The sequence below is a fragment of the Dioszegia hungarica genome (assembly GCF_025882075.1).
Source record: "Dioszegia hungarica strain PDD-24b-2 chromosome Unknown MKK02contig_8, whole genome shotgun sequence".
Classification (NCBI taxonomy): Eukaryota; Fungi; Basidiomycota; class Tremellomycetes; order Tremellales; family Bulleribasidiaceae; genus Dioszegia; species Dioszegia hungarica.
In genome coordinates this window covers 4,169,545-4,194,350 of record NW_026515770.1, presented here as the reverse complement: position 1 = coordinate 4,194,350, position 24,806 = coordinate 4,169,545, and the positions used below count along the sequence as shown (strand labels likewise).

At 57.2% G+C, this 24,806-nt stretch overlaps 11 protein-coding genes across 11 annotated transcripts; 4 read left to right on the top strand and 7 right to left on the bottom strand.

Annotated features, from left to right (window-relative positions):
• Positions 1 to 191: 191 nt before the first annotated feature.
• Positions 192 to 2,051, bottom strand: MKK02DRAFT_45344 (uncharacterized protein; the record flags this gene model as incomplete). Its single annotated transcript, XM_053093365.1, has 6 exons — positions 192 to 252; positions 300 to 1,472; positions 1,528 to 1,564; positions 1,619 to 1,778; positions 1,834 to 1,873; positions 1,930 to 2,051. The coding sequence occupies 6 exons, from the start codon at positions 2,049 to 2,051 to the stop codon at positions 192 to 194; spliced, it is 1,593 nt and encodes a 530-aa protein (XP_052946416.1).
• Positions 2,052 to 3,177: 1,126 nt separating this feature from the next.
• Positions 3,178 to 3,941, bottom strand: MKK02DRAFT_33785 (uncharacterized protein; the record flags this gene model as incomplete). The annotated part of the gene is made up of 3 exons (XM_053088783.1): positions 3,178 to 3,217; positions 3,265 to 3,765; positions 3,811 to 3,941. The coding sequence occupies 3 exons, from the start codon at positions 3,939 to 3,941 to the stop codon at positions 3,178 to 3,180; spliced, it is 672 nt and encodes a 223-aa protein (XP_052946415.1).
• A 371-nt stretch (positions 3,942 to 4,312) lies between these two features.
• Positions 4,313 to 6,161, bottom strand: MKK02DRAFT_33784 (uncharacterized protein; the record flags this gene model as incomplete). Its single annotated transcript, XM_053088782.1, has 4 exons — positions 4,313 to 4,364; positions 4,409 to 5,750; positions 5,795 to 6,006; positions 6,055 to 6,161. The coding sequence occupies 4 exons, from the start codon at positions 6,159 to 6,161 to the stop codon at positions 4,313 to 4,315; spliced, it is 1,713 nt and encodes a 570-aa protein (XP_052946414.1).
• A 926-nt stretch (positions 6,162 to 7,087) lies between these two features.
• MKK02DRAFT_45341 (rtf1 protein) lies at positions 7,088 to 9,319 on the bottom strand (the record flags this gene model as incomplete). Its single annotated transcript, XM_053093364.1, has 10 exons — positions 7,088 to 7,301; positions 7,347 to 7,705; positions 7,756 to 7,875; positions 7,921 to 8,063; positions 8,110 to 8,184; positions 8,231 to 8,513; positions 8,559 to 8,650; positions 8,723 to 8,886; positions 8,937 to 9,131; positions 9,219 to 9,319. The coding sequence occupies 10 exons, from the start codon at positions 9,317 to 9,319 to the stop codon at positions 7,088 to 7,090; spliced, it is 1,746 nt and encodes a 581-aa protein (XP_052946413.1).
• Positions 9,320 to 9,580: 261 nt separating this feature from the next.
• MKK02DRAFT_33782 (putative GPI-anchor transamidase) lies at positions 9,581 to 11,111 on the top strand (the record flags this gene model as incomplete). Its single annotated transcript, XM_053088781.1, has 6 exons — positions 9,581 to 9,766; positions 9,856 to 10,084; positions 10,136 to 10,310; positions 10,362 to 10,479; positions 10,531 to 10,641; positions 10,689 to 11,111. 6 exons carry the CDS (start codon positions 9,581 to 9,583, stop codon positions 11,109 to 11,111), a joined length of 1,242 nt encoding a protein of 413 aa, XP_052946412.1.
• Positions 11,112 to 11,144: 33 nt separating this feature from the next.
• Positions 11,145 to 11,990, bottom strand: MKK02DRAFT_45339 (uncharacterized protein; the record flags this gene model as incomplete). The annotated part of the gene is made up of 4 exons (XM_053093363.1): positions 11,145 to 11,389; positions 11,433 to 11,450; positions 11,500 to 11,722; positions 11,778 to 11,990. The coding sequence occupies 4 exons, from the start codon at positions 11,988 to 11,990 to the stop codon at positions 11,145 to 11,147; spliced, it is 699 nt and encodes a 232-aa protein (XP_052946411.1).
• A 468-nt stretch (positions 11,991 to 12,458) lies between these two features.
• Positions 12,459 to 14,806, top strand: MKK02DRAFT_27148 (putative metallophosphatase domain-containing protein; the record flags this gene model as incomplete). The annotated part of the gene is made up of 7 exons (XM_053087313.1): positions 12,459 to 12,614; positions 12,667 to 12,675; positions 12,725 to 13,020; positions 13,055 to 13,368; positions 13,402 to 13,588; positions 13,621 to 14,269; positions 14,315 to 14,806. The coding sequence occupies 7 exons, from the start codon at positions 12,459 to 12,461 to the stop codon at positions 14,804 to 14,806; spliced, it is 2,103 nt and encodes a 700-aa protein (XP_052946410.1).
• Positions 14,807 to 15,363: 557 nt separating this feature from the next.
• Positions 15,364 to 18,920, top strand: MKK02DRAFT_45337 (carbohydrate phosphorylase-domain-containing protein; the record flags this gene model as incomplete). The annotated part of the gene is made up of 20 exons (XM_053093362.1): positions 15,364 to 15,418; positions 15,453 to 15,653; positions 15,698 to 15,882; positions 15,928 to 15,998; positions 16,031 to 16,166; positions 16,203 to 16,280; positions 16,314 to 16,448; positions 16,483 to 16,668; positions 16,703 to 16,736; positions 16,784 to 16,833; positions 16,866 to 17,025; positions 17,073 to 17,190; positions 17,223 to 17,318; positions 17,350 to 18,031; positions 18,074 to 18,211; positions 18,257 to 18,349; positions 18,383 to 18,550; positions 18,601 to 18,717; positions 18,767 to 18,815; positions 18,868 to 18,920. The coding sequence occupies 20 exons, from the start codon at positions 15,364 to 15,366 to the stop codon at positions 18,918 to 18,920; spliced, it is 2,805 nt and encodes a 934-aa protein (XP_052946409.1).
• A 144-nt stretch (positions 18,921 to 19,064) lies between these two features.
• On the bottom strand, positions 19,065 to 20,055 carry MKK02DRAFT_33779 (N-terminal domain of NEFA-interacting nuclear protein NIP30-domain-containing protein; the record flags this gene model as incomplete). The annotated part of the gene is made up of 6 exons (XM_053088780.1): positions 19,065 to 19,127; positions 19,191 to 19,398; positions 19,448 to 19,611; positions 19,673 to 19,690; positions 19,738 to 19,798; positions 19,928 to 20,055. 6 exons carry the CDS (start codon positions 20,053 to 20,055, stop codon positions 19,065 to 19,067), a joined length of 642 nt encoding a protein of 213 aa, XP_052946408.1.
• Positions 20,056 to 20,282: 227 nt separating this feature from the next.
• Positions 20,283 to 23,234, top strand: MKK02DRAFT_45335 (uncharacterized protein; the record flags this gene model as incomplete). The annotated part of the gene is made up of 15 exons (XM_053093361.1): positions 20,283 to 20,360; positions 20,430 to 20,524; positions 20,588 to 20,712; positions 20,762 to 20,853; positions 20,900 to 21,006; positions 21,051 to 21,094; positions 21,163 to 21,192; positions 21,249 to 21,298; positions 21,350 to 21,367; positions 21,400 to 21,487; positions 21,540 to 21,725; positions 21,775 to 22,157; positions 22,206 to 22,574; positions 22,625 to 22,797; positions 22,847 to 23,234. 15 exons carry the CDS (start codon positions 20,283 to 20,285, stop codon positions 23,232 to 23,234), a joined length of 2,226 nt encoding a protein of 741 aa, XP_052946407.1.
• Positions 23,235 to 23,252: 18 nt separating this feature from the next.
• On the bottom strand, positions 23,253 to 24,805 carry MKK02DRAFT_27578 (putative ribosomal large subunit assembly and maintenance-related protein; the record flags this gene model as incomplete). The annotated part of the gene is made up of 4 exons (XM_053087370.1): positions 23,253 to 23,772; positions 23,816 to 24,078; positions 24,122 to 24,520; positions 24,554 to 24,805. 4 exons carry the CDS (start codon positions 24,803 to 24,805, stop codon positions 23,253 to 23,255), a joined length of 1,434 nt encoding a protein of 477 aa, XP_052946406.1.
• Between the last annotated feature and the right edge of the window lies 1 nt (position 24,806).

Here is a 24,806-nt window from a genome sequence, read left to right as displayed (position 1 = left end):
ACGGGGCGGTAGCACTTTGCCTTCGTTGAGGTGGTCCAGTCAGAACCGGATTAGATGAGTGTTGACCATATTTCAAGCTCGGTCGGGCTGATCGTCCATGGACCCACATGTGCTTGCTGAGCATATATACAAGCGCTACGATCGAGACCATAGATGATCTGACGAGACAGAACGGCTTCACTACCAGATCCTCATGATGTGCCCTGGTCCGGGTTTCTCGCTCGCAGCTGATCGTACCGTGGTGGAAGATCACTGTACTCGTCAGCTCACGCTCGGTATGCGCTTCGGTCAGTACTCACATGACAGGACCGGCGTCTCGGTGCGTTACGAACGTAGCATCGCCAGCGTGCTCAGGCGTCTCGGTCCCGGAGTCTGGGGTACCAGTGGATGTGGGGCCCGAGGCGGTACTGGTGGCGTTGTTCGAGCCGCTCGAAGGGGTTACGCGGTGTTTGGCGGTGGATGCGGAGCGACCGACGATACCGCCAGAGGCAGCAGCAGCGGACGAGGCGGTCATCCCGTTTGATGGAGCCGAGGTGCGCTGGGAGTCCGTACTCTGCCTATCCGTGGACGTCGGCGCACTGGGCAACGTCCCGGTAGTAGTGCGAGGGGATGAGGCTGTCTTCTCCCCGGCACCACCAAAGCCGGCTGGGAAGCTGGTAGGCGGGACGCGATTGCCTAGTCCCGTTCCTCCAGCGGCGAGCGTGGCGGTAGTAGGAAGCTCGGGAGGGGAGGGATAGCGGAATGGACTGGGACGGTACGCCTCTCCTCGGACGTCGACCGTCCGATTTCCGATCGAGTCCTCCCTCGATACGCCATTCTCGAGCCCTGTAGACCCGGTCCGCCGAGCGAGTAGGTCCACCGGCCGTCGCTTCTCCTTGGTCACGCCGTAATTCTTGATGGCCGACCCGTCCGATTCCCGCCGCTCCTTGTTGCGCCTCCTAAGGCAGAAGAACAGCAAGATCGCCAGTAGGACGAGGAACGCCACCCCGCCTACGGCCCCTCCGACTACGGCCCCAGTCTTTGTCTGGCCTCCTCCTCCGCCTCCGCCCCCGCCATTTGTGTTCCCATTGGACGTACCGCCCGCACTCCCTCCGCCGACACCGGTGACGTTGGAATCACCGGCAGTCGGCGGAGTCGATCCGTCCGCATACGATCGGGGGGAACTATCGGTGATGCAGCCGCCATCACCTGCGCCGACGGTGTAGAGGTCGGTCGAGCCGCCGGTCTGGTACTGCCCCGCGTTGCTCATGAGGAGGAGAAATTGCGTGCCCTGCCGAATGTTGGCTTGCCAGGTGACCGAGTTTTGCCCCCGGGTCTGTGGAATGGGGATGGACCACGCGGTACCGGAGGGGATGAGACCGAAGAGGTTGACGGGGTAGGTGACGTTGTCGTTCCAGGTGATGCGCTGATTTGTGCATTGCCCAGGGGCGGATTGAGGGTCGATGGAGAATTTGAAGTCGTATAGGAGATTACTGGGGACTTAGTATCTATGCTCGCGTGACAGCCTGCTCAGAAGATTGAATTCACTCGTCGAGACAGCTGGTATCGCCAGATGATCCCACCGCTGTACTATATCAGCTATACCCTACTTTTCTTTCCGAGACGCGTCTGAACACACTCAACAGTGGCGTTGTCCCTCCACTTCCCCAGCCCGTCGAGTCGTACATTGTCGCCAAGAACTTCAACCCCGAGGGCTCGTTCAGCTGGAAGCTGTACTGCCCATTGCTACCGTCCGGGATGGTGATATTGCGGATCCGACCGCTGGCAACGATGGAAGCCTAATTAAGGATTCAGCACAGAGCCCTGTTCTCGTAGATATCTCGCGATACTGACTGGAACGAGCACGATATGGAATGGCTCTCGTCCGCCCGACCTGTCCGTCAGTCCGCTGCTAGTCCTAGAGATGAGAGATGAGGCAGTAAGACTAACCATTGTACTGTCATCTGTCCGCATTGCGTGGGAGTGGAAGTGTTGAATGAGAAGGCTTTTGCGTTGTGAGAGAACGCGAATAGTCCCGCGATGAGCGCGATGCCTCTACTGAGCTTAATCATCTCGCCGAGAAAAGAGCGGGCGGGAGGAATGGCTCTGTCAGCGCAGACTGCGTGGAGGGAAGGATGATGTATGGATGGGGATAGCAAGTAGACAGCTGAAAGCTGTCGAAAGGCCCAGCAAACTTCCTTTGAGAATTGAGACGGGCATGATGTCACTTCGCCCGAGCTTAATCCTCCGACCAGGCACGAGCTTGTTATCGCTCCACACCTTGTAATCGTCCGACGCAGAGGCAACTCAGCGAGCGAAGTAGACTACGGATTCTTGCGGCAATACCTGTTCGCTCTACAAAGGCGCTATGGCCTGCCACTGGCGCGCAGGTTCGGGTGGTGGACGGCGAGCAGGCGACAGCTTAACGAATGAGCTCAAAGCAGGCGAACGCGTGACGTCATTCCTTCAATTCCTTGTGTTTCACATTTCGGGCGGCGTTTCACCTTTACACTTTACAGTCTTACAGAGAACAGGACAATCAACTTACTGACTTGGGACCGGCAGTGCGGCTGACGCAAAGGCCGATGGTGTAGCAAGAGGGGAGCTCCTGGGGAGCCCTGCAGCGGCGGATGACAGCACGACCATCGATGCTGCGGCTAGGCGGGTGAGACAGGTGGAACGCCAGAGTACTCTGGGGGAATATCTGCAACACTGCTGTCAGACATGTATATGCAGGAGGGGCGGGCGCACATGCGGTTCATCAATGATAAGCGCAAAACCCGAGTGGACAGGCCGGTCAGGCACAGAATCAAACACACCCACGCAATCCCGCTTCAACCTTAATCGCCATGCTTCTAGCGGGTGTGGCAAATCATGCAGATCTCTTATGAGCTTCGCTCTCTCTTGGGGACGAGCTCACCAGTACATAGTACCACAAGTCAAATGTGAGGAGAGCTATGACGACTATACCGAGCAGTCAGGCAGACCGGGGCGTCGGACCAGCTGCTAGCGTCTTCTCCCGTGGCCGGTCTGGTTCCGGCATTCAAAGAAGATGACGAGCAAGAGTTCTCGAGCTATAATGGAAGCCCGCTCAACAGCAGCTCCGTATGGAAAGAATGGTCTACATTGTGAGAACTTGAAATGGTAGATGGTACATTTGACTAAAGCTCCTACACATCGCCTGTCGACATTGTCGAGCTACCTCGAGCCCAGTGATTCGTAGCTTGGAGGGAGCTCGCTGCCCTCGTCAGCAAAGTATAATCGATAGGGACGCCCTGGACTCACATCACGAGACCGGCATCTCGGTGGTGCACGTATCTGATGCACGCGGCCTGACCAGACATCCCTTGATTGGCGGTCGAGAGCGGGGTGACGCCGGTGATGGTAGTGTCCCGTTCCATGTTGGGAGGCGTGGGAGGGGTATGAGTCCCTGACCCGGGACCATCGGTGGACGCGAGCGGCCTGTCGGTAGGAAGGTGGCGAGGAGATGGATATAGGTGGGAACCGGAGCGAGTTGCAGTCTCCTTTCCTGGCAAGCCATCTCCGGATCCGAGCCCGCGGCCGCTGCTCGACTCCGTTTGGCGATCCTGCAAGCCGACCGAGGGCCGCCCGATGGTGATCGAAGCATGAGCCGCCTGTCGACTCATAGCGATCTCCCGAGACTCCCTCCTGCGCTTCATCGCGAAGTACAGGATCAGGATCAGGAGTATGATGACGATCGCGGCAGTACCGACCGCCGCACCGACGACCAACCCCGTGCTCGGCTTGTACTCTTCCTCGTCCACCCTACTTAGTCAGCACGCCACCACATGGGAAGGAACAAAGACTTACTGTCGTGTGGGCAGGGGCTGATCAGCTGTCACTGTAGCAGACGTGAAGGAGGTAGATGCTCTTGCTCGTCCAGCGAGGGTGAGGGTAAGGGTGATTGCGAGTACCGGCATTGTCTGAGTGAAGGTGGTCATTTTCTCGACGTCTGCTTGATGAAGATATGATGCAACACTGCGGGGTTGACGTGCAAGAGGGTAGCAAGCGAGAAGCGACTGATCCGAGTCATTGGTCAGAAAGGAGCCCGCTCATCTTCCGGCCAACCCTGGACAGCCACCAGATCTGCGGAGCACAGAAGCACACACACACAGATCTGCTCCGCCTTTGGGTAGTCCGAGCGCGAGTGACGCTATCCAAATACTGCCTTTAAGGCTCGACAGTCAGAGGTCATACGGGCAGCACATAGTAGCATACAGTACGTGAGTCATTATAAGTATACGAGCCAGAATCACTACAACTCTACGAACGCACAACAGGACAGCTTAACTGATATCTCCTTTTGGCTCTTTTACTCGTCCGGGTTTCTCGCACGGAGCTGATTGTAGCTGGGCGGAAGCTCACTATTCCATCAGCTTGAGACACACCGAGCGATGCAAAGACTTACACTATGCCGCCTGGTCCTCCATCATTATGCTGGATGAACGTCGTCGTCGACGGGCTCACCCGCCCTTCCTCCACGCCCGACAACCTGTCCCTCGACCCCATCGACCCTAGAGCCGAGCCAAGCTCCGCATCTTCATCGACTGACCACCTCGTCAGGCCGCCCGATGACGTCGTCCGCTGCACCGGCGACCGAAGCTGAGACGTGGGACGGACCGTTGGGGTCTGAGGGGGTGTCTCGCCGAATTGCCCAGACAGCTTGCGTGAGCTGCGACCGACCGATCCCTGAGTGCCGCTGGTGTTGAGAGGGACGAGCGAGGGGGCCGGAACGGATCTGCGTGTCTGCGCATCCGGTCGTAGACTATCGAGAGTCCCGTCCGACTTTTCCCGGACGTGTCCCCTTGTAGCTGCGGCTCCCCAGGGTACCGCACCCACACCTTCGCGCCGCTGCTCGAACGAGTTGCGGGGTGGTGGCGCAGGGAAAGGAGAGACGAAGGGATCGACCGCGTGCCCTGTGATTGACGGTGGGGTCTCGAGGTCTGCATGGGCTGGAGGAGCGCCAGCAGGTTCAGAGAGGATGTCGAAGGAAGACCGAGATGTCTGGCGGGTATGGGATGGACCCATTGACCGCGTAGCGCGACGCATGACCGCTGCGGTGCCCATGGAGAGGGTGCTCTGGCGCATCCCGGGCTGAGCGACCTCTGCAGCGCGAGCCGGAGCATAGTCTTCCGCTTCCTGAGCTGCCTGACGCCGCCGACGACGACAGCAGAAGAGGAGGAGAACGAGGAGAGCGAGAGCCGCGAGACCGCCGATGACGCCGCCTACAATGGTTCCGATGTTGGACCCGCCTCCGCCTGACATCCCGCCGCCGCTGTTGTCTGATACGCCGGACGAGGACGGCATGCCCGACGACGACCGCATGGAGGTGAGCGACCGAGTAGCGGACGTTCCCGCACTGATGACAGTCGCCACCCGTGCGCCCGCACCGGGGCTGTTGGCGTTCAGGCAGGAATTGCTCCCTGCCACGACCCAAGTTAGGTTCGTACTGCCCCCAGTGGCCACTCGGCTAGAGTCCGCCATCAGGATCTGGTACTGAGCGCCTTCTCGGATATTGACGTTCCATGTTGTCGATAGACTGGATGTGTTTTGGGGCGTGGGGATTGTGAATGCCGCTCCGCCGGGAATGAAGCCGAGCGCCTGGATGGGATAGACGACATTTCGGTCCCATGACAGCCGCATGGACTGGCACTGGGGTGTCGAGATGGAGATGGCTGGGTCCCAGTAGAAGTAGAAGCCGAAGGGAGGCGAGGTGGTATGGCAGGACTGGTCGTTTGATCCAGCGATTTCTGAGAGTCAGCTTCTTTCCTCGATATCCCTGACCACGACTTACGAAGGACAGGCGTGACTCCGCCAGCTCCCCAGCCCGTCGCATCACTCATGATGACGCTAAACTCCAGGTTGGCCGGGTTGTCCAACCGGAAGGAAAAGCGCCGAGCGGAGGAAGCGCTGGCGGATGCGGGGATAGTCACGTTCTGAATACGGGCGCCGGAGAGGGGATAGGCGGGGACGACGGTAGCGTAGAATGGGGCAGTTCCGCCTTCCCTGTTTTGTCAGCTGATTTTCGCAGTGGGAATTCATTGGCAGACTCACCACTGAAGAGTCATATCCTGACACTCGACCGGGTCGGAGTGGCTGAATGTGAAGCCAGCCACGGCCTTCGCCACCGCCAACAGGCAGACCAAAGTTGGGATTGTCATTATGCCGAGGGGCGAGGATGGGGAAGGAAGAGGAGTAAGGGAGACGAGGGGCAGACTGAGGGAATGGAAACGTTCAGCTTTCCAGTTCCGTTTGAACAAAGGAGGCGGGTGGTTGGACGATGCTCGCCGGCGAGGTCGGTGCGGCCGATCGTGTGTCGGTCAGAGGGAGCGGATGTTTGCAACGAGGGGGTCTGGAGTACGATCCACGATATGGACAACACCAGGAGGCGTATCTCAATCGTAGCCGCTCCGAGCTCACCGCCAAGAAATGTCAAGACAAGTGGTCCTTCCGGTGCCGGCCTGCCGTGCCGGGTGGTGTTGACTGGAGTATCGAGCTTGAGCTGCTCCGTGCGGGATATCAGGAATGAAGTCGATTTTGCTGGATATCTCTGCGCGCCGATGGTGACAGCGTCGATATACCAACCTCGCAGAAGCTAGAGATTACCGGTTGACCGGTCGCTGGTGCTGACAGGTGGAGGTGGAGGTGAAGCTGAAGTGGTACGATCTGCGAAATGCTGTGTACTCCGCCCTGTCGAGCCCGTCGAGAGCCGAAGGTGGGGTCAGGACTGGTCAGGAAAAGCCCGGACTATTGGGTCAGACGTACGACATGGGATGCAATCTGACCCTTTCCACCCCCCCGATTGCTGAATGATGTAGAGAGAGGGCGGATGGCTGTCTTGGCTGTCGTCCGAAACGCGGAGGATTTACGGCACTAGTAGCTAATCTCGGCGTCTCCACTGAAACCTTCTTTCGATCCGCGGAAGGCTGCGGCCGCAGCGAAGCTAGTGGCAGAGTGGCATACCTGCAAGTACGTGCGGCCTTTGGCCTTGCAATAGGCTAGATGTCATGGTCGATAGCCTCGCCTGCCTCGCGAATCCGTTCACCATTATCGCAACAGTTTTCATATCGACATGTACCCGGGCCGCTCAGAAATCGCCGAGATCAAGGTCGACCGTCCTGGCGATGTACTGCTGAGGTGTCTCGCCCTTCTTGATCCCTCCAGTAGGCAAGACCACCGATACCGGCTCGCCAGGCAGGATTTCGTCCGGCCCAGCCTCACCCCGCTCTGCCTTCTCCTTGGCCGCCTTCTCCTTCTCAGCTGCTTCAGCTGCGGCTTTTGCCTCTGCCGCCACTTTGGCCCTATCATATCAGTTCAATTCCCCATTATCACAGACCAGAACTCACTGCTTCTCCCTCACAATAGCCTCTTCCGCGCGCTTCCTCGCCAAACTCCCCTGATGCGCCTTGGCCATCTGCTCCCTGACCTTCCGCTTGTTATTCTCATTGATCTTCTCGATGCGATCATCGTATTCTGACGCATTCCGCTCCGCCTCGTCCCTGTCCAGCGTGACCAGCTCGCCCGACTGCGGGTCTCCACCGAGAGCGATGATCTGCCGGTTGAGATCCTCGGCGAGGGACTGGTCGTTGCGCCGTACCGCGAGATTGCGGGAGGTGATGAGGTTGGTTATTTCGATGGTGATCTTGTGGCGCTGTTGAGCGGGATTGGAGCGTTTCCGAGCTTCGACTTGGCGGTTGATCTCTTCCTGAATGAACTCAGCTTTGGTCTTCTCGAAAGCTGGGGTCTTTAACTCACACTGGACATGGCACGGTCCCGGATTTCCTTGATAGCGTCGTGCTTCCGCTTCAGGTCAGACCGCTTTGGCGTCTTCACCCCGTCCGCTCGGTTGGTAGCTGAGAATCGCTCGTACTCGGTCTGTCATCAGCTCGTCGCCCCTTCTGATAGCAGAGCAGAACTTACCTCCTCGATGTCCCCATTCGAAACGTCCGCAATTCGGAACAGCCTCTTCCCTTTGCCATAGGACAGCAGGAGGACTCGGTCTTCCGAGATTTCCTTGCCTTTGTATTCGATGTTATACCGGCCATGACTGCCATCTTGGATCTCTGACTGATCAGCCAACGTCTCTACACCGTGGCAGCCAATGCTTACCTTCAATTCTGTGTATCCTGTACTTTGGTCGACCGTATTGATCCGTTTCTGCCGCCATGATCCGGACATAACACCCTACCCAGTCAGCTCTTCCCTCATTCACCTCCGGGTTTGTACTCACCCACAGCAACCGCCTCAAACCCATCCTTATACATCATCTCCACAATCTCATACCGCCCTATCCTTGCCGAGTTGAGCTCTGCCGCATTAGGTGGGAGAGTGTCCATGTCCCTCGCGGTATCTTGGCGCTTGGGCGAGCGACGACCGGCGCCGACTGGCGATCGATCAGGCGAGTATGCGCGGCTGCGGGTAGGAGGGGCCTCGCGGGAGTTGGAGATCTCGCCGTCTTCGTCTGAGCCGGACGAAGCTTCGGAGGAGCGCTGGCGGCGGTCTCGGCGTTGCGCCTGAATGTCAGCGGTGAGCTTGGGCAGGAGACCAGCATGACTTACTCGTCGAGCATCCCGCTCATCCTTCGCTTTCCGCTTATTCTTCAGGTCCTTCATTGCCCGTGATGCCTCCTTAGATACGCTTGTATGCTTGCCTAGGCCGTCAGCATTCCCTCCTGTGCAACTCACCCTCTCCCTGTCATCCCCCAAGCCCCGTAGAGACTCACGCTTCTTCCGACTCGGCTCTTCCTCACTCTCTGCCTCTTCTTCCCCACCCATCCCTGCCATCCGGTACATGGCGTCCAGCTGCTGGCTATCCTTATACTTTTGCATCTCCTCCTGCCTCGCCGCAAGGATAGCCTCTCGCTCAAATTCAGGCATCGCATCCAATCTACACCTGTCAGCATCCAATCTCTTCGGGATTGCTCGGAACAGACTCACTCATCGCGATCATCCTCGTCCAGATACTTTCCCTCGACCGGATAAGGGTTCGCTACCCCCTTCGCAGCAGTCCGAGGCGCCGGTTTGCCCCTTCCTCCAGATTTAGAGCTCACTGGGGCGGGGCGCGAATCCTCCCCTTCTCCTTCTTCCGATTCGAGGTCCATGTCCATCTCGGAGCCAGAGTCCGAGTCGGCACTGCCACCATGTCAGCTACATTCGACTTTTGACCAGAGACAAGGCAGGTGAAGCAGTGGGAAATGCGGAATGAGCAAAACAACGCACTACGCCTTCGCCTTGGACTTTTTAGAATCTCCCCGACGCTTCTTGGAGGTGTGCGGGTCATCCTCCGCCAGACCTAGCAGCTCGTTCTCGAAGTCCGACATGCTTGACCGCTGTTTTGGGGTGATCGAAGAGCAGGAAGGCGGAGCTGGGTTATGGTAGGCTGGTAGGCAGAAAGAGCAAAGTCAAAGAGATGTTATTCGAATTCCGCGCGTGATTTGGTCCACCCTTTGCACATCACAGCACCTTCAGCAAGCATCTTCCACAAGGCCATCTAACGAGATTAAGAAGGTGCACCGGTGCGGAGGTACTACGCAGGCTGTCTACGAACCTGCAGAAGAGCGGAGGAGCTCGGGTCTGCCGACATGCGCTTCGCTGCCTCCCTTTGGGGCCTGGCGCTCCTGCTCGCTCAGCTCGGCTTGGTCCTCGCCAACCAGGTCCACCAGCAGGTGAACGACCTGTTCGGACATAATGGTTCAGGATCAGCTACAACACATACCAACAACTGGGCCGTGCTTGTCTGCTCTTCGCGCTACTGGTTCAATTACCGCGTATGTCCAATCACTACTGACACACTGAGCGCCTGAGCCCGCTTGAGCCCCTTGATCCCGGAAATGTGCGACAATAGCTAACGCCTTAGCATATGGCCAATACCCTGGCCATGTATCGCACGCTCAAGCGCCTCGGGATGCCCGATAGCAACATCATCCTTATGCTCGCAGACGATGTGGCGTGCTCCGCGCGCAACCCGTTCCCAGCGACGGTATATGCGAATTCGGGGCGGCAGATGGACTTGTATGGGGACGCGGTGGAGGTGGATTATAGGGGATATGAGGTGACTGTGGAGAGCTTCTTGAGGCTGTTGACTGGTGAGTATGCTCTGGTGAGGGAGAGCTGGGCGGGCAGAGCTGACTTGTCAGGCCGTCATGCGCCACATACACCACCGTCAAAGAGACTGCTATCTGATGCCTCGTCGAACGTCTTCATCTATATGACTGGACATGGGGGCAACGAGTTTCTCAAGTTCCAGGACAACGAAGAGGTCTCGGCGTTCGATATTGCGGATGCTATCGAGCAGATGTCGGAGAAGCGGAGGTGAGCTTTGGTCCTTTGCCTTGGCCGATATGAACCCGACTGATAATCTAGATTCAACAAGCTGCTATTCGTCATCGACACTTGTCAAGCAAATACGATGTACTCCAAATTCTACTCGCCGAACGTCATCTCGACAGGCTCGTCCGCCATTGGGGAGAGCTCGTACTCTGTAAGCTGGTAGAATCACCCTCAACCCGCGGACACCCCACTGACACCTCAGCATCATAATGATGTCGACCTCGGTACTGCTGTCATCGACAGCTACACGCACTATATCTTACAATACCTCGAGACGCTAGGCAAGACCAGCAGGGCGACTCTGCAAGACTTTGTACGCGCTTCCCTGCTGAAGCCGTGAGGCCCGCGGCTGACAATCAGTTCAATACCTATGATCCAGCCCGCATCCACTCGCACCCCGGCATATCGACCGAGCTGTCACCAACTCAACCTGATGGCATCCTCGTTACAGACTTCTTTGGTGGGGTTGTCAGTGTGGAAGTCACGCCGAAGGCGGATGAGCTGGACCCGCTGCGGACTGCTGGATCGGCGGGATGGGTTTCTGGGAGGCGACGAGGCGCTCGAGGGATCGGGGAGGGCGGTCAGTCATCGCCATCGCCATCGCCTATGAAGGGACCACCAATGAGGAGGACAGAGGGAGTCCGCGGATGGGCAAATCCGACAGAAAGGCAGACGGAAGGAGGCTGGGTGGGGAATGCGGCGTTGTCGGCGGTTCTATTGGGCATAGGAGGGTATCTGCTGATCGATCCGCGGACAGATAGACCGGGCATCAAGCGAGAATGACCCAATTTGTATGCATACTTAGATAACGCCCGGTCATGATCGCTTCTTGATCTCGGTGACAACTACGCCGCGCCCCTCTGCGATCCCAATCAACCTGACGATCCTGACCATCATGTCCAGCACGATCGCCGCTGGGATGAGGAGGAATGGGACATAGGTCCCAAGGAAGGTGTATCGGTTGATGGATGTGTAAGCGGGGATGGCGGTCTCGGTCATGACGTAGTATAGCGTCGGGACGACCGTTGTGGCTGTGGTGGTGCCGTAGAGAAGCAGGAGGGCTGATGGTCAGCTGTGTCGATGCTGTGTTGATTATTGACGTACGGTATACCCTCTTGTCATCTATTGCGTCAGCCCATCTCTTGTCGTCGAGAAGGTATAGCAAGCTCACTTCGCCATAAGCCCCACGCGCCAAGGATGAAGCAAGGAAGCTGGATGATAAATTCCATATGGAGGAAGATGTTCATCCATGCCCATTCTCTTGATCTTGATGCGACCCCAACGAGGACCGGATCCCTCGAGAAAGCGTTGTACCAGTCCGTCACGTCCGAGAGGGACTTGGGGACGATGGATGCTGGATAGATGGATTGGCAGTCTATGAAGAGGGTGATTGGCTGGAATGTCAGCTATAGTCGTGGCAGAAGCTAAGCAGCAGAAGACTCAGCTCACTATATGCAGTACGAACCAAATGAACCAAGCCAGGTCCAGCTTCCGGCCAGTCCACCTGCCTCGAGCATGCGGGGGTGCTTTCGGATCTGGCACCAAGGCGAGGATGGTGTATGCCATACCATACGAAATGACCGCGGAGGCGACGAGCGATCCAACGACGAACTCGGTCGAGAAGCTGAACGATCCCGGCGGGGGGTTGACTACCTTAGCCATCTTATCCTATATAGTCTGAGCTGTAAAGAGGTGAGGTGGAGAGATCTTTTGGCGAGCCTTTTGGCTGAGCCGATTGATCGACTGCCAGCTTCCGTCGGAAGGATTGTCTTTCCGTCGGAATCAGCTTCCGATAGGGCAATGTTTTCGCCCCAGCTCGGACGCGCAACGCACACTCGCGTCAGGCATCTATACATCTCGTCCGATATACCCTTACTACACTAGGCCTAGAAGCAGCTCTAAGGGCAGCTAGAGAGTGCTCGTCGTCGAAAAATAGGGAGACAGAAGGACCCAGCAAGACTTTCTGCCACCTCGAGGTCAACGCGTCAGGCCGATCCTTTCGCTCGACAATTTCGGTTCTTCTAGCGCACAGACAGCTTTGCCCGCATCGTCTCCAGCGGCTGCTCTCGAACAGGATCTTCCGGTCCCTGCTGAACTATCCGGCAGTACAAGGAAGCTATCTCACTCAGCATGAGCCTGCTTCCGTCCCCGTCACGATCACCACCGCTGTACAGCGAGAAGCAACACGGCGGGAATGGAAGGAGTAGAAAGACGGGTTTGAGGAGTCGCGGGACGCAGCTGTTGGCACTCAGATTTGGGTGGGTGGTGTTGGTGGTCTGGTTCGAGGTATGTCGCACGAAAGCTTATCTGTACGAAAGGAAGATAGCTAATTTGACAGGTCGGCGAGGTCAGCTTTCACCCATGACCGTCGCCTGATTGACAAGCTAACCTAGCAGTTCTTCTCCTCGCTCTCATCATGTCGCTTTCCCGACGCGGCCCTTCGCCATACCCGCTCACCCAAACCCTCTCCCCCGCCGACGCACGTCGTGCTCATCGCCGATCCGCACGTCTCACATCCGCGGTTCTCCTACTCGCCCGATTCGAATCCCTGGATCAATGCTCTGCGGCAGGTGTTTGATGAGCTGTTTATGCGCAAGTCGTGGAACATCGTCATGCGGTTGGGCAAGGTGGACCATGTGATCATGCTGGGGGATATGCTGGATTGGGGAAGAGGGGTGATGGATGAGGAAGAGTGAGTCGCCGCGAATGACAATTGCTTACTTTAGGTACGCGCAATACCACAACATCTTTCGATCCATCTTTCAACTCCCGCCTTCGATACCCATGCACTTTGTCCCGGGTAACCACGATCTGCCGCTCGGACCTCATCGCTTCTTTTCGCCCCACGCAAGAGATCGGTACACCCGATACTTTTCGCCGCCAAATCAGGTCATCTCTATAGCGAATCACTCGCTGGTGCTATTGGACGCTGTAGGGCTGGTGGAAGAGGATTATCGGCGGTATGCTGCGGAGATGCAGTTTGGGGAGTGGGACGGAATAGAGGGGGGCGTGATTGAGTTTGTGAAGGGTGCTGCGGAGGGTGAGTGCACGCCTAGGCCAAGCTGATGATCAGAAATTGCAGGAGGAGCGAACATTCTCATTTCGCATATACCGCTTGCGCGCCCGGAGCGGTCGCAGTGCGGGCCAAATCGGGAGTTTGGGCGGATACAAAAGGGCGCGGGGCCAGGGTATCAGAACCTTTTGGGGAGTGAGACAAGTCGGTTCTTGCTGGAGCAGCTGAAGCCGGAGGTGGTCTTTAGGTGAGCATCAGATTGGACGTCGCTGATAGCAGCGGTGACGATCATGACTACTGCGAACACACACATCCCAATCACATTCGCGAAGTCACCGTGAAATCCTTCTCTTCCTCCACCGGGATCCAACGCCCAGGATTCCAACTCCTCTCCCTCATCCCACCCCCCGAGTACCCCTCGTTCCCTCCCGAGCCCACCTATGCCGACCGGCAGTGCACCCTTCCGGACCAAGCCGGCGTCTACTCCCGAGTCTACTTTCCCTTCATTTGCATCACCATCCTCTACATCTTCTTCACCAATATCCGCCAAGCATGGATCAAGTGGAACGCAGTGACGGACCGGACCGACAAGCCTTATGGCGAAAAGGGTCGGTCGTCTCCCAGTCCGTCGGTGGAAGTTGCCCGGCGGTATGCGGATCGACCTGTCGCCCTGACGCTTCCCAGTCGGCGGTCCAGTGCCCATCTTTCCACATTGCAGCCGCACGGCGGCGCGTCCACCTCGCGGCAGTTGCACATGACGAGTCGCCCACCCTCGCCCAATCTCAGTAATCGCTCCGCACCTGTATCGCCCTTTGGCAGTCCTCGCCCATCTTTTGCGGACGAAGAGGCGGATATCACACTCGACACTCCCAATCTATCCCGCCGATCTAGCTTCATCTATATGAACGGAACATCCTCTACATCCACCGTCAGGCTCCACGATCCAGATCGCACACCGCGCGTCATGTCGGAGCCGTCGTCCTACTTTTCCAGCCGCGAGCCATCTGGGAATGCCGGGCTGGGGCTAGGTCTGGGTCTGGCTACGCCTACCGGTCTGAATCCTTATCCCGGCTCCCACGTCACACCCAATCTACGGCGTACATCCAGCAACACCCCTTCCTATTCTTCTCACTCGCCTACCCCGCCCCCGAACGCCGCACAAAATCGGAGAGTCACCATGCCCCGGCATCTCAGCGCGTACAACTCGGACTCGGACCGCGAGTCGAAAAAGGCGCGGCAACCCGCTCCGAACTACCTCCCTGTGCTTTCTCTGACGGATGGTCAGAATCGGTCAGGGTTCAGAGGGACGGTGCTGAGTGCGTGGGAGAGATTGAGGGGGTATATGAGGTGGGCGTGGAAGATGCGGAATAGTGTGATTGTACGGAGTCTGTGGGAGGTTTGGGGTGTGGCGTGGGTCGTGGCGGTAGCGTGGGTGGTGGTGAACGGGTTGTTCTTCCTGGGTTAGGAAGGGTTGTACCTTGCCGCATCTTGGATGTATCGTCTGCAGGCAAGCTTTCTGAGACTGACAGCCCCGCGCGGTGCCTCTGCGGCTCTCTGCGGCGCCACGCTCATATCCGCTTACGAGAATCAGGGGATTTGATCGTGCCTGGACGATCTTCCTGAATGTGGGGTAATGTGGACGCCGCGGGGTAATGCCTGCCTTGTAAGGGCCACGAGCAGCCTGTCGAAGGATGGTCTCTCAGTTCATTGGCTATTTACATCGTAGCAGCATGTCTTGGGGGGACCCGAGGCAGTAGTGTGATGTATATCAGCCTCTACAGAGCAGCTTGACGCGTTGGAAGCGGTGCATCGCGCGTCGACGGGCCAAGCGGCCGGGCGAGACATCGAAGCTTAACCGGCTATTCAACATTCCTCGTTCTCGCTTCGCTTCGCGCTCCGCTTCCGCTGTCCCTTGGCCCTAATTAGCGCAGCTTCCACCCTTCTCATTCCCCCCTTCTCTCTTCCACCTCTCATCCTTGTCTTTGTCTTGTCTAGCTCTAGCCTGTAGGCCCAGCGAGCAAGATGCAGACCATCCTCAACGCCCTCACCAAGGACAATGTCAATAAATTGCCTACAGGTATGTCCGCTTCTCTCAACCCACACGTTCTGAGCTGACAAATTGGATGACTCTGCGCCCTCGTCGCGTACTCCATCGGTGCACCACCCGTCCCTCTCCCGGCGGTCATCCGTATCCGCCTCGCATCCCCGCTTGCCGGATCACGGGCCGAGCCACAGTGTCGACACGACCAAGATCGGGCAGGCCGTCGTCACGCCCCGCAAGGAACGCCCGCAGCACAAGCGGTCCTTGACCGGTAGGTCTCCATCTCGCGCGTCAAATGACTTGGCTGATATACAGGCTCTTACTTCCCCTCTCAGAAGGGCGTGGTGGGCGGCGAGGAGTGGCCGGTCGGCCAGGAGGCGACGTGGAAGACCGCTCTCAAGGCTAACGATGTCGACGAAGACGACGTGCAGGGCGTGGCCAACACCATTGTCCGACATGTCACGACGTCGCTTGCTCGTCAGGCCGGTAACATGGACACAGTGAGCTCTTTCTGCGAAATCACGAGGCCTCCAGCTAACCTATAGATCGCCGCATACCAGGCGACCGCCCTGTCTGTCCGGGACCAGCTCATCAAGCGATGGAACGAGACCACTTCGTGAGTCTAGTCCTTGAGCAGGCTGACATCAGGTACCACACCGCCCGCGCTCCCAAGCGTATCTACTACTTCTCCATCGAGTGGTTGATCGGACGCTCGCTCGACAACGCCGTGCTCAACCTGGGCATGAAGAACACCTACGAAGACGCCTCGAGGAAGCTCGGCTTTGTAAGTTATTATCCTTGGAGCCACAGCTGATGACAGAACTTTGAAGACCTGTTGAACGAAGAGCGAGACGCCGCGCTCGGAAACGGTGGTCTGGGCCGTCTTGCCGCGTGCTACGTGAGCTTATCCTTCGAGCAGCACTGACGATAGATTGATAGTATGGCGACTCTCAGTCTTCCCGGATGGGGCTACGGTCTCCGATACAATTATGGTATCTTCAAGCAAATGCTGTCCAAGACTGGCGAGCAGCTCGAGGCCCCCGACCCGTGGCTCGACCGAGAAAACGTAGGTCTGCAAAGCTGAATCGGGCTGACGACAGCCCTGGGAGATTGCCCGTCTGGACGTGGCGTACCCTATCCGATTCTACGGAAACGTCGAGCCGGTCGCCAATTCCGACAAGGCGGTGTGGTCAGGCGGGATGGAGTGTTTGGCGGTGGCGTACGACACGCCCATTCCCGGTTACGCGACCAAGAACTGCGCCAACATCCGATTGTGGAGCGCCAAGGTGAGCTGGGCTTTCGGCTGGAGCTGACTTGTAGCCCGTCCAAGGCTTCGACCTGAACTCCTTCAACGGTAAGTTGTACTGACCAGGACACTTGCTACAAGAGCTGACCCAGTAGCTGGTAACTACGAAGCCAGTGTGCACGCTAGCTCTGAAGTCGGCAATATCGTGAGTGCCACCAACAGCAGCGCTGACATTAGACCCAAGTTCTCTACCCCAATGACAACATGTACCAGGGCAAGCTCCTCCGGCTGCAGCAGCAGTACTTGTGGTGCTCTGCTTCGCTCCAGGACATCTTGAGGCGATTCACCAAGCTCGAGCTCCCCTGGACCCAGCTTCCTGACTACATCTGCATCCAGAGTGAGTTCGCGCGTCCTATACATCGGGATAGCTGAGCTCATGCCTAGTGAACGACACGCACCCGACTATCGTCATCGCCGAGCTCATGCGGATCCTCATTGATGAGGAGGACATTTCGTACGACCAGGCCTGGAAGATCACCACCAAGGTCTTTGCGTACACCAAGTAAGTCTCACGCTTGCATAGAGCTAATTCAGTCACACTGTCCTGCCTGAAGCGCTCGAAAAGTGGGAGGTCAGCCTCTTCGAGAAGCTCCTCCCCCGCCACCTGCAGATCATCTACAGGATCAACCAGTAGGTCGTCCCACAACAAAGCTGACATTAGCGACTTCCTGCAGCAGGTCGCCAAGCGCTGGCCCAACGATAATGACCGTCTCGCCCGCATGTCCATCATCGAAGAGGGGACCCCCAAGTACGTCCGCATGGCCTACCTCGCCATCGTCGGTTCGTTCAAGGTCAACGGTGTCGCCGAGCTCCACTCGCAACTCCTCCAGGCCACCATCTTCAAGGACTTTGTCGAGTTCAAGGGTCGCGACCACTTTACCAACGTCACGAACGGTATCACCCCGCGTCGATGGTTGCTGCAGTGCAACCCGGAACTCTCGGCGCTCATTACCCACTCGCTCGGGTCCGAGGCGTGGCTCACCAACGCCCAGCTCCTCAAGAACCTCATCCCCATGGCTGAGCAAAAGGAGTTCCGAAAAGCGTTTGACATTATCAAGCAAAACAACAAAAGGCGACTCGCAGAGGTCATTGAGCAGGAGCTGGGCATCACCCTCAACCCCCGGTCGGTCTTTGCGGCGCAAATCAAGCGGATGCACGAGTACAAGCGCCAGACGCTCAACATCTTCGCCATCATCCATCGGTACCTCGAGATCAAAAAGGCGAGCCCGGCGGACAGGAAGAAGATCCAGCCGTGGACATTCATCTTTGCTGGAAAGGCCGCGCCGGGGTACTATATCGCCAAGCTGGTCATCCGGCTGATTGTCAATGTTGGCAAGATTGTCGTAAGTCCGATCCAGTACAAAGAGGAAGGCGCTGACGTGTAGAACAACGACCAGGACGTCGGCGACCTGCTCAAGGTGGTCTTCATCCCGGACTACAGTGTCTCCATCGCCGAAGTCCTCATTCCCGCTGCGGACATCTCGGTCCAGATTTCTACCGCTGGTACCGAGGCTTCCGGCACTGTAAGTCCACTTTCTTTCTCGATGACACATCGCTGACTCTGGCAGTCCAACATGAAGCTCGCGCTGAACGGTGCCTTGCTCCTCGGTACCGTCGACGGAGCCAACATTGAGATCGCCGAAGACGCCGGCGAAGACCAGGTGAGATTGCTCGTCGACCTTAGCTGACGCCAGTGCTTCATGTTTGGCTACCTCAACGACCAGGTCCAGCAGGTCCGATACAACAACAGCTACAACCCGACGCCGCTCGAGCAGCGGTCGCCCGAGCTTGCGGCGGTGTTCAAGCATATCGAGTCGGGCGCGTTTGGGGATGCTGGGATCTACGACTCGCTCCTCAAGACTGTAAGCTACCCACCTGACAGGGGCATGAGGATAGTAGAGCTGACCGCAAGGTCTACGAGCACGACTATTACCTCGTCTCGAACGACTTTGGGTCATACCTCGCCGCCCAGAAGCTTGTTGATGAGCTTTGGGGCGGAGACCCGGAGGAGTGGACACGTAAAGCTATTGTAAGTCTGCTTGCGTTCGTGAGCTGCTTTACTGGCCGCTGATAAGCAGATCACTTCATGCAGTATGGGAGACTTCTCTTCGGATAGGTCTGTCCAAGGTGAGCTAAAATTTCGCGCACTCGAGGCAAGGCAAGCATAGCTGATGGTCAGACTACGCGGACGGAATCTGGGGTGTCGAGAGTGAGCGGGTTCCGGACAACTAAGAGGGAGGCTTTTCAGAAGGGCATAGAGGAGCGAGTAAGAAATAGGCTTGGCAATGGTAAAGATGATGTATACAAGGTTGTGCATATGCTCTACAGGTTTATTCTACATACATCTACTCGGCATACATTGTCCACATGAAGGTATCACCTCTGCCCACCGTCCACCTTTGCCCTCTTTTCCGACTCCCCTTCCGTCTCTGGCTCTTCCTGTACAAGTCGCTTACCCAGCGCCGTCATTCCCGCCGCCCCAACCTTCTCCGTAGCACTAACCTCCGCCGCCGTCGGTCCAATCTTTCCCCCTGTTCCCGGCGCCCCCGCCGCTGACGGATCCGGCTTCGCTTTTGGCTTCTTCTTGACGACCACACCTTTCAAGAGAGACTTGACGTCCTTCTTTGGTTTTGTAGGCAGGGGCTTTCGGGCTGCTGCTGCTACAGGCGCGGCAAGGGTGGGTTCTGGCTCATCTCCTCCTTTCTTTGCTCTGCTCGATTAGCACATCGTTCATACAGTTCAAGGGAGTCCGGACTCACTGTCGATAGGCCTCTAGCTCTTTGGCGACCTCATCATCTATGACCTTCTGCGCCGCCATCTTCTCGGCGTACCGTTCGTCTAGGAATCGTTTTTCGTCGGCGTTGATACCGCGATATTGGTTGGCGAGCTTCATCTTGTCGTCCCATTCTTCCGTATTCAGTCGCTACGTTGTCAGCTGTAGCTGCATGCCGTGCCGTGAAGGACAAGGGAATGGGGCAGCGCACCTTGTTCGTCTCTAGTCGCTGGAGATGTTAGCTAAGGTCAAGCGAGAGCATGATGTACAACTCACCTCGAAGAGCGTCAAACCGTCATGGGCGAATTCTGTCGCTTTTGGTGGCTCTTGCCCTAGCCTGCACCATGTCAGCCCCTCCACTGCGCCGTGTACATCTCCCCTTATACAGGATTTCAGTCCTATGTACCCATGACTGCTGGGCGGGATGAGTCGCCGACAGGGCAATGACAGACAAGCTGATTCTCACCTGGCATACGCCTCCTTCCACTCCTTCTCCCTCCTGGTATTCGATTCGTCGATGGACGCTTGCGACTGGAACCTCGAGCCCATACCCTCCTGGGCCTTGGCGAGGAAGTCTGGAGCTTGTTCAGTCATCTTGCCGGCGTATCTGTTGATAGGTGATTGAGGTAAAGATGGAAGATCGTTGTCGAAGTTCTGGCTGAGATGGCTTGAGATCGCCCCCGGAACCAGCTGGATTTCAGCGACTTAGCCTCTCCCCAGGAGCACCATTTGACTGCTCTCATTGCCTCTACATCTCTATATCTGTTCACTCGACTGATTGCAGTCTGGAGCGTACCCTTGAGCCAATCGAAACTGCTAGCATGTCTCGCAAGCTTGACCTGTCCGCTTTTGCGGGCGACGATGAGGAAGAGGACGAGGCGGCCGTCTTCTTACCAAAGGTGTTTTTGGTTGCACCCTTAAGCAGCGAGCATAGCTGATGGGCCATACAGACCTTAGCTCTAAATCAGCTCAAGACAAAGACCTTCTCTCATGGTATTACCAAGAAGTCCAAGAAGGACCTCGAAAGGGAGGCAGAGGAGCGGAAGCGGAAAGAAGAAGAAGAGTGAGCTTCCCCATGCGATTCTACGTCAAAGACGGGCATGCAGGACAGAGCTGACGGGATCAGGGCACTAGCCAAGCTGAATGCTGAGCTGGAGACATTCGAGTCGGCCCCGTCTGGTGGGATGCGGGGCTTCGGACCTGGGATGAGCCGGGGGAAGCCACAAGGGAGCGGGTTTGTGAGGGCTGGAGGTTAGCTAACCCTCCCTCTACTGAGATAGGTCCCAAGCTGACCAGAAAGGGGCGGCATACCAAGCTGTCAGACCACCTGTTCCGCCCTCGGGTCCATCCAATATGCCACCCCAAGGACCGGCCGCAATGATGGGCTATAGGGTAAGATTTGACGTTGCCCTGCTGCTATTGATAGCTAATGCTGCAGCCTTATCAAGCAAGAGCAGCTCATCCGCCTGCTCCAGCCGCCCCCGTCGCTGCGCCAAAACCGAAAGGCAAGCGCGCAATGGACAGCTTCCTGAACGAGATCAAGAGGTATGTTTGGTCTTCCGAGCGAACGAGCAAGGCTGACTGGGCAGTAATCAGGAAGCACGAGAATCCCGCTTGGGTCAGATCGCAAAAAGTAAGTCCCCTCTGCAGTATGAGATTCGTACCATTGTCTGCTGCCCGGACCTCATGCTCACTCAGCAGTGGAAGGGTCATCGGTGACCGCTCTTGCAGGTCTGTACAGTACAGGCGCGCCCATCATCAAGCTGTCGAGCTAAACATCGATGTAGCATGGGAAAGCAATCCGGCGGGAAAACCCGCGGCCGCGCCCCAGATCGAGGTGAGCTCGCAAGTCTGTATCGAAAGTAAAGACGAAAACTGACACCTGTAGTCTACCAACCTCTACATCGTAAGTCCGAGTTATGATCTGGCTGACAGTAGACGAGTCTACCGACGAATGTGAATGAAGAGAGCCTTGGGATGTTCTTTGTCAAGTATGGTCCGATAGGGACCGTCAAAATCATGTGGCGTGAGCTTTGTCGCACTCCGGGAGTCACGCGATCCAAGCTGACACCGCTCAGCTCGAGGAGAGGCCGAATGGGCTGTAGCCCAGAGAGGCCGAGGCTCGTTGACTGGCTTTGTCAATTTCATGAATCGCGATGACGCCGCGGTGGCGCTGAACGAGATGGACGGGATAGAATGGGGCGGTAGTCAGATCAGGGTAGCCTGGGGGAAACAAATGCCCCTGCCTGCTGAGCCTATCTATGGTGAGCTGACAGCTGCATTCAGCATTTGCTTCAGGCTGACGAAGATTAGACGTCGGCGCTGGATCAAGCAAAAAGAAGCGACGATCAGCCTCGCCAGGTCCGAGTCGGCATCGCGAGTCAAGAAACAGACGGGATTCGCGTTCCGGCTCAGACGGCTCGGCTTCGCCCCCACCGCGTAGTGCCCAGCCCAAGCGAGAGCGGTCATACTCTGCCTCCAGCTCCAGATCGCGGTCGCCATCCTCTTCGCGGTCACCCTCGCCACCTCGGGGGTCCAATCACAAGATTGCCTGGCTGGATCAGATCAGTGCAGAGTCGGACAGCTTTGTCAGGGCTGTGGCGAATCGGGTGAAGACGAACGGGAAGGCATTTGAGGAGCTCTTACGGGAGAAGGAGAAAGGGAACCCCAAATTTGCGTTTTTGTTTAAGGAAGAAGTAAGCTTCAATCTGCCGCGATGGACGCGTTCAAAGCTGAGGGTGTAGTTACCCGAATACCACCTCTTCAAATACACCGTCAACCCTCGCTATCGCTTCCCACCACTCCCTACCTCCCATTTCGACGACACGGGCTACGCTTCCCTCTACTCGTCCGACTCTGCTGAAGACTCGGAGAAGGAACGTACGGAAAAGGGCAAGCTGGGCCGACTCGCCAGGAAACGGCTCGAGGCGATGTTGCGGGCGATGTCGGGCACGCGGGTGGAGATTGCGCGGGCGATGGAGTTTGCGTTGAAGCGCGCAGAGGCGGCGGATGAGATTGCAGAGGTGATTATAAGGAGTTTGATGGTAGATGGGACGCCCGTCCCGAGGAAGCTGGCGAGATTGCATCTGGTTTCGGATATACTGCATAACTCGGTCAGTTGATCGGTGCTCCTTCTGGGCAGCAGTGAAGCTGATGGTTATAGGCCTCCCCACTGCCGAATGTCTGGCGATATCGACTTGCGTTCGAGAAGCGCCTTCCGCCGGTCTTTGCGCATCTGTCGACGGTGTATCAGAGCTTGCTGGCGTACTCGGGACAGATGAGTGCGGACGTCTTCAAGGCGCAAGTCATGGTTGTACTGGATATCTGGGAGGCTTGGTCAGTTCCTTTCGTTCTGGACCAGAAATGAACCAAGCTGATCATCCAGGATTGTGTACACACAAGAAACAAGTCAAACACTTCGTCAGCTGTTCATGGGCGAGACAACACTGGACGAGCTTGAAGCTGCCAAGCATGCTAAATTGGCTGCACCATCCGAAGCGAAGACGAAGCTGGACAAGACGGATGAGGAGCTGGGCAAAACCAAGGGATTCAAGTCCTCAGGCTTCAAGTCATCCTTCAAGCGGGTCAAGGCGCCGGAGGAGGAAGCTGAGGATATCCTGCGAGAGGCATTAGGCGGAGCTGGCGATCCTGCGGAAGATCTGGATGGGGAGGAGATGGATCTCGATGGAGAAGAGATGGACCTGGATGGGGAAGAGATGAACTTGGACGGCGAGCCAATGGGTGACGACGACCTCGACGGAGAGCCCATGTAGACGGATGCATCTCCCAATCTAAGATCCCGCTTCGGCTCCTCCATCCAGCTTCATGTTCACCACCCCTGCCCACATCTTCTCATTCACCTTCATCGCCCTATCCAAACTGGCCTTGAGCTTCTTGTTCTCGCTCTCCAGGTTGGCGATCTGCGTGGACGTGTCCGTGGTCGACTCAGCCGCCCTCGCCCCGCCTTGCGATTTGGGCTGGAGGCGCAGTTTCTCCAAAGCGCTCTCGGTTCCCTTTGACCGTAGTACGATGCCTACTTCGCGCATGTCCCTCGCGGCGGCACCGGCACGCATGCGCTCGAATGGCTTGACCTCCATCAGGGGCCATTCGTCCGACTTTGTCTGGGCGGATGCGCCGACAAGGTCGGGCGGACGAAGGAGGACCGATAGGTGTGTGATGGGCCCAGAATGAGAGGAGAGGGTCCGGAGATGTTGATGTGAGGGTAGAGCGTGAATATGAATATCGCCAGATTGGGTGCCGGCGAGGAGGTGGGTGCAGGAGAGGGACAGGGCGAGGGCCGTTATTGGAGATCTGGCTGTCAGGAGGGCTTTAAATGGCATGATGGGGGGCTTACTTGGTTGAGATGACGCTTGGACTGGTCTTGATAGATGCAGAGCCTTGACCTCCTCCGCCGATAGCTTCTATGCTGCCGCCAACGCCTGAGCTTGCGCCAAGCATGGCTCGATGCCGGAAGAGGGGGACGTGGTAGACGTCGCCAGTAGATGTGCCGATGTAGAAGAACCGCTCAGTGGGGTCTACGGCGAGTGTGGTGGGGACGACTGACTGGGGAAGGGAGAAGGTAGTGAGGAGGTCGAAAGGGGGGTGAAGGGACCATATCTGTTCGTCAGTACTGAGCAGATGATCGATAGGAAGGTCTAACCTTGACTGTGCCGTCGTCCGATGCCGTCCAGCATCTCCCGCCGTGCGCACCGGCTGTCTTGCCCACGGCTACAGCTCGGATGCCCAGCGTATGGTCCTTCAGCGTCCCATATGGCTTTCCAACAGGTCCCGAGTCATCCTCCGCTACCAAGCGGGAGACGAGGTAGACATGTACCGATGAGTCGAGTGACGCCGATAGAAGCATGTGCGAGTCGTTTGTAAACGTCAAGGAGCTGACTGTGCGGTAATGCCCTGTAAATGACGATAGAAGCATCCCGGACGATATTTCCCAAAGATATATCTGGCCCGAAGGTGATCCGCCGACCGCCCAGCACCCGTTGGGCGAGACGGCGAAGCATGAAAGCTTTTCAGGCAGGTGAAGCTTCAGATGCATTTGATCCTGCTATCAGCGGAGCTCAGAACGCGAACACACCTTCTGCCATGCCCAGACATGCGCTAATGCCTTGCCTTCCTGTACGGCGAATACTGCCCCACCGACCCCATGTTGAGAAGGGACAAACGATGTCGATGCTGGACCAGCGGTGGATGTTTTGAAGGCGTGGAGAGGGGCGGCGGAGAGAAGATCGTGTGTGTGTATGGCTGGCGCTGAGACTGATCTGCCTGGGGCTGAGCTGGATGAAGCTTCGCCTGAGCAGCTGCTGAGTATGATTTCCTGAGGTGGCATT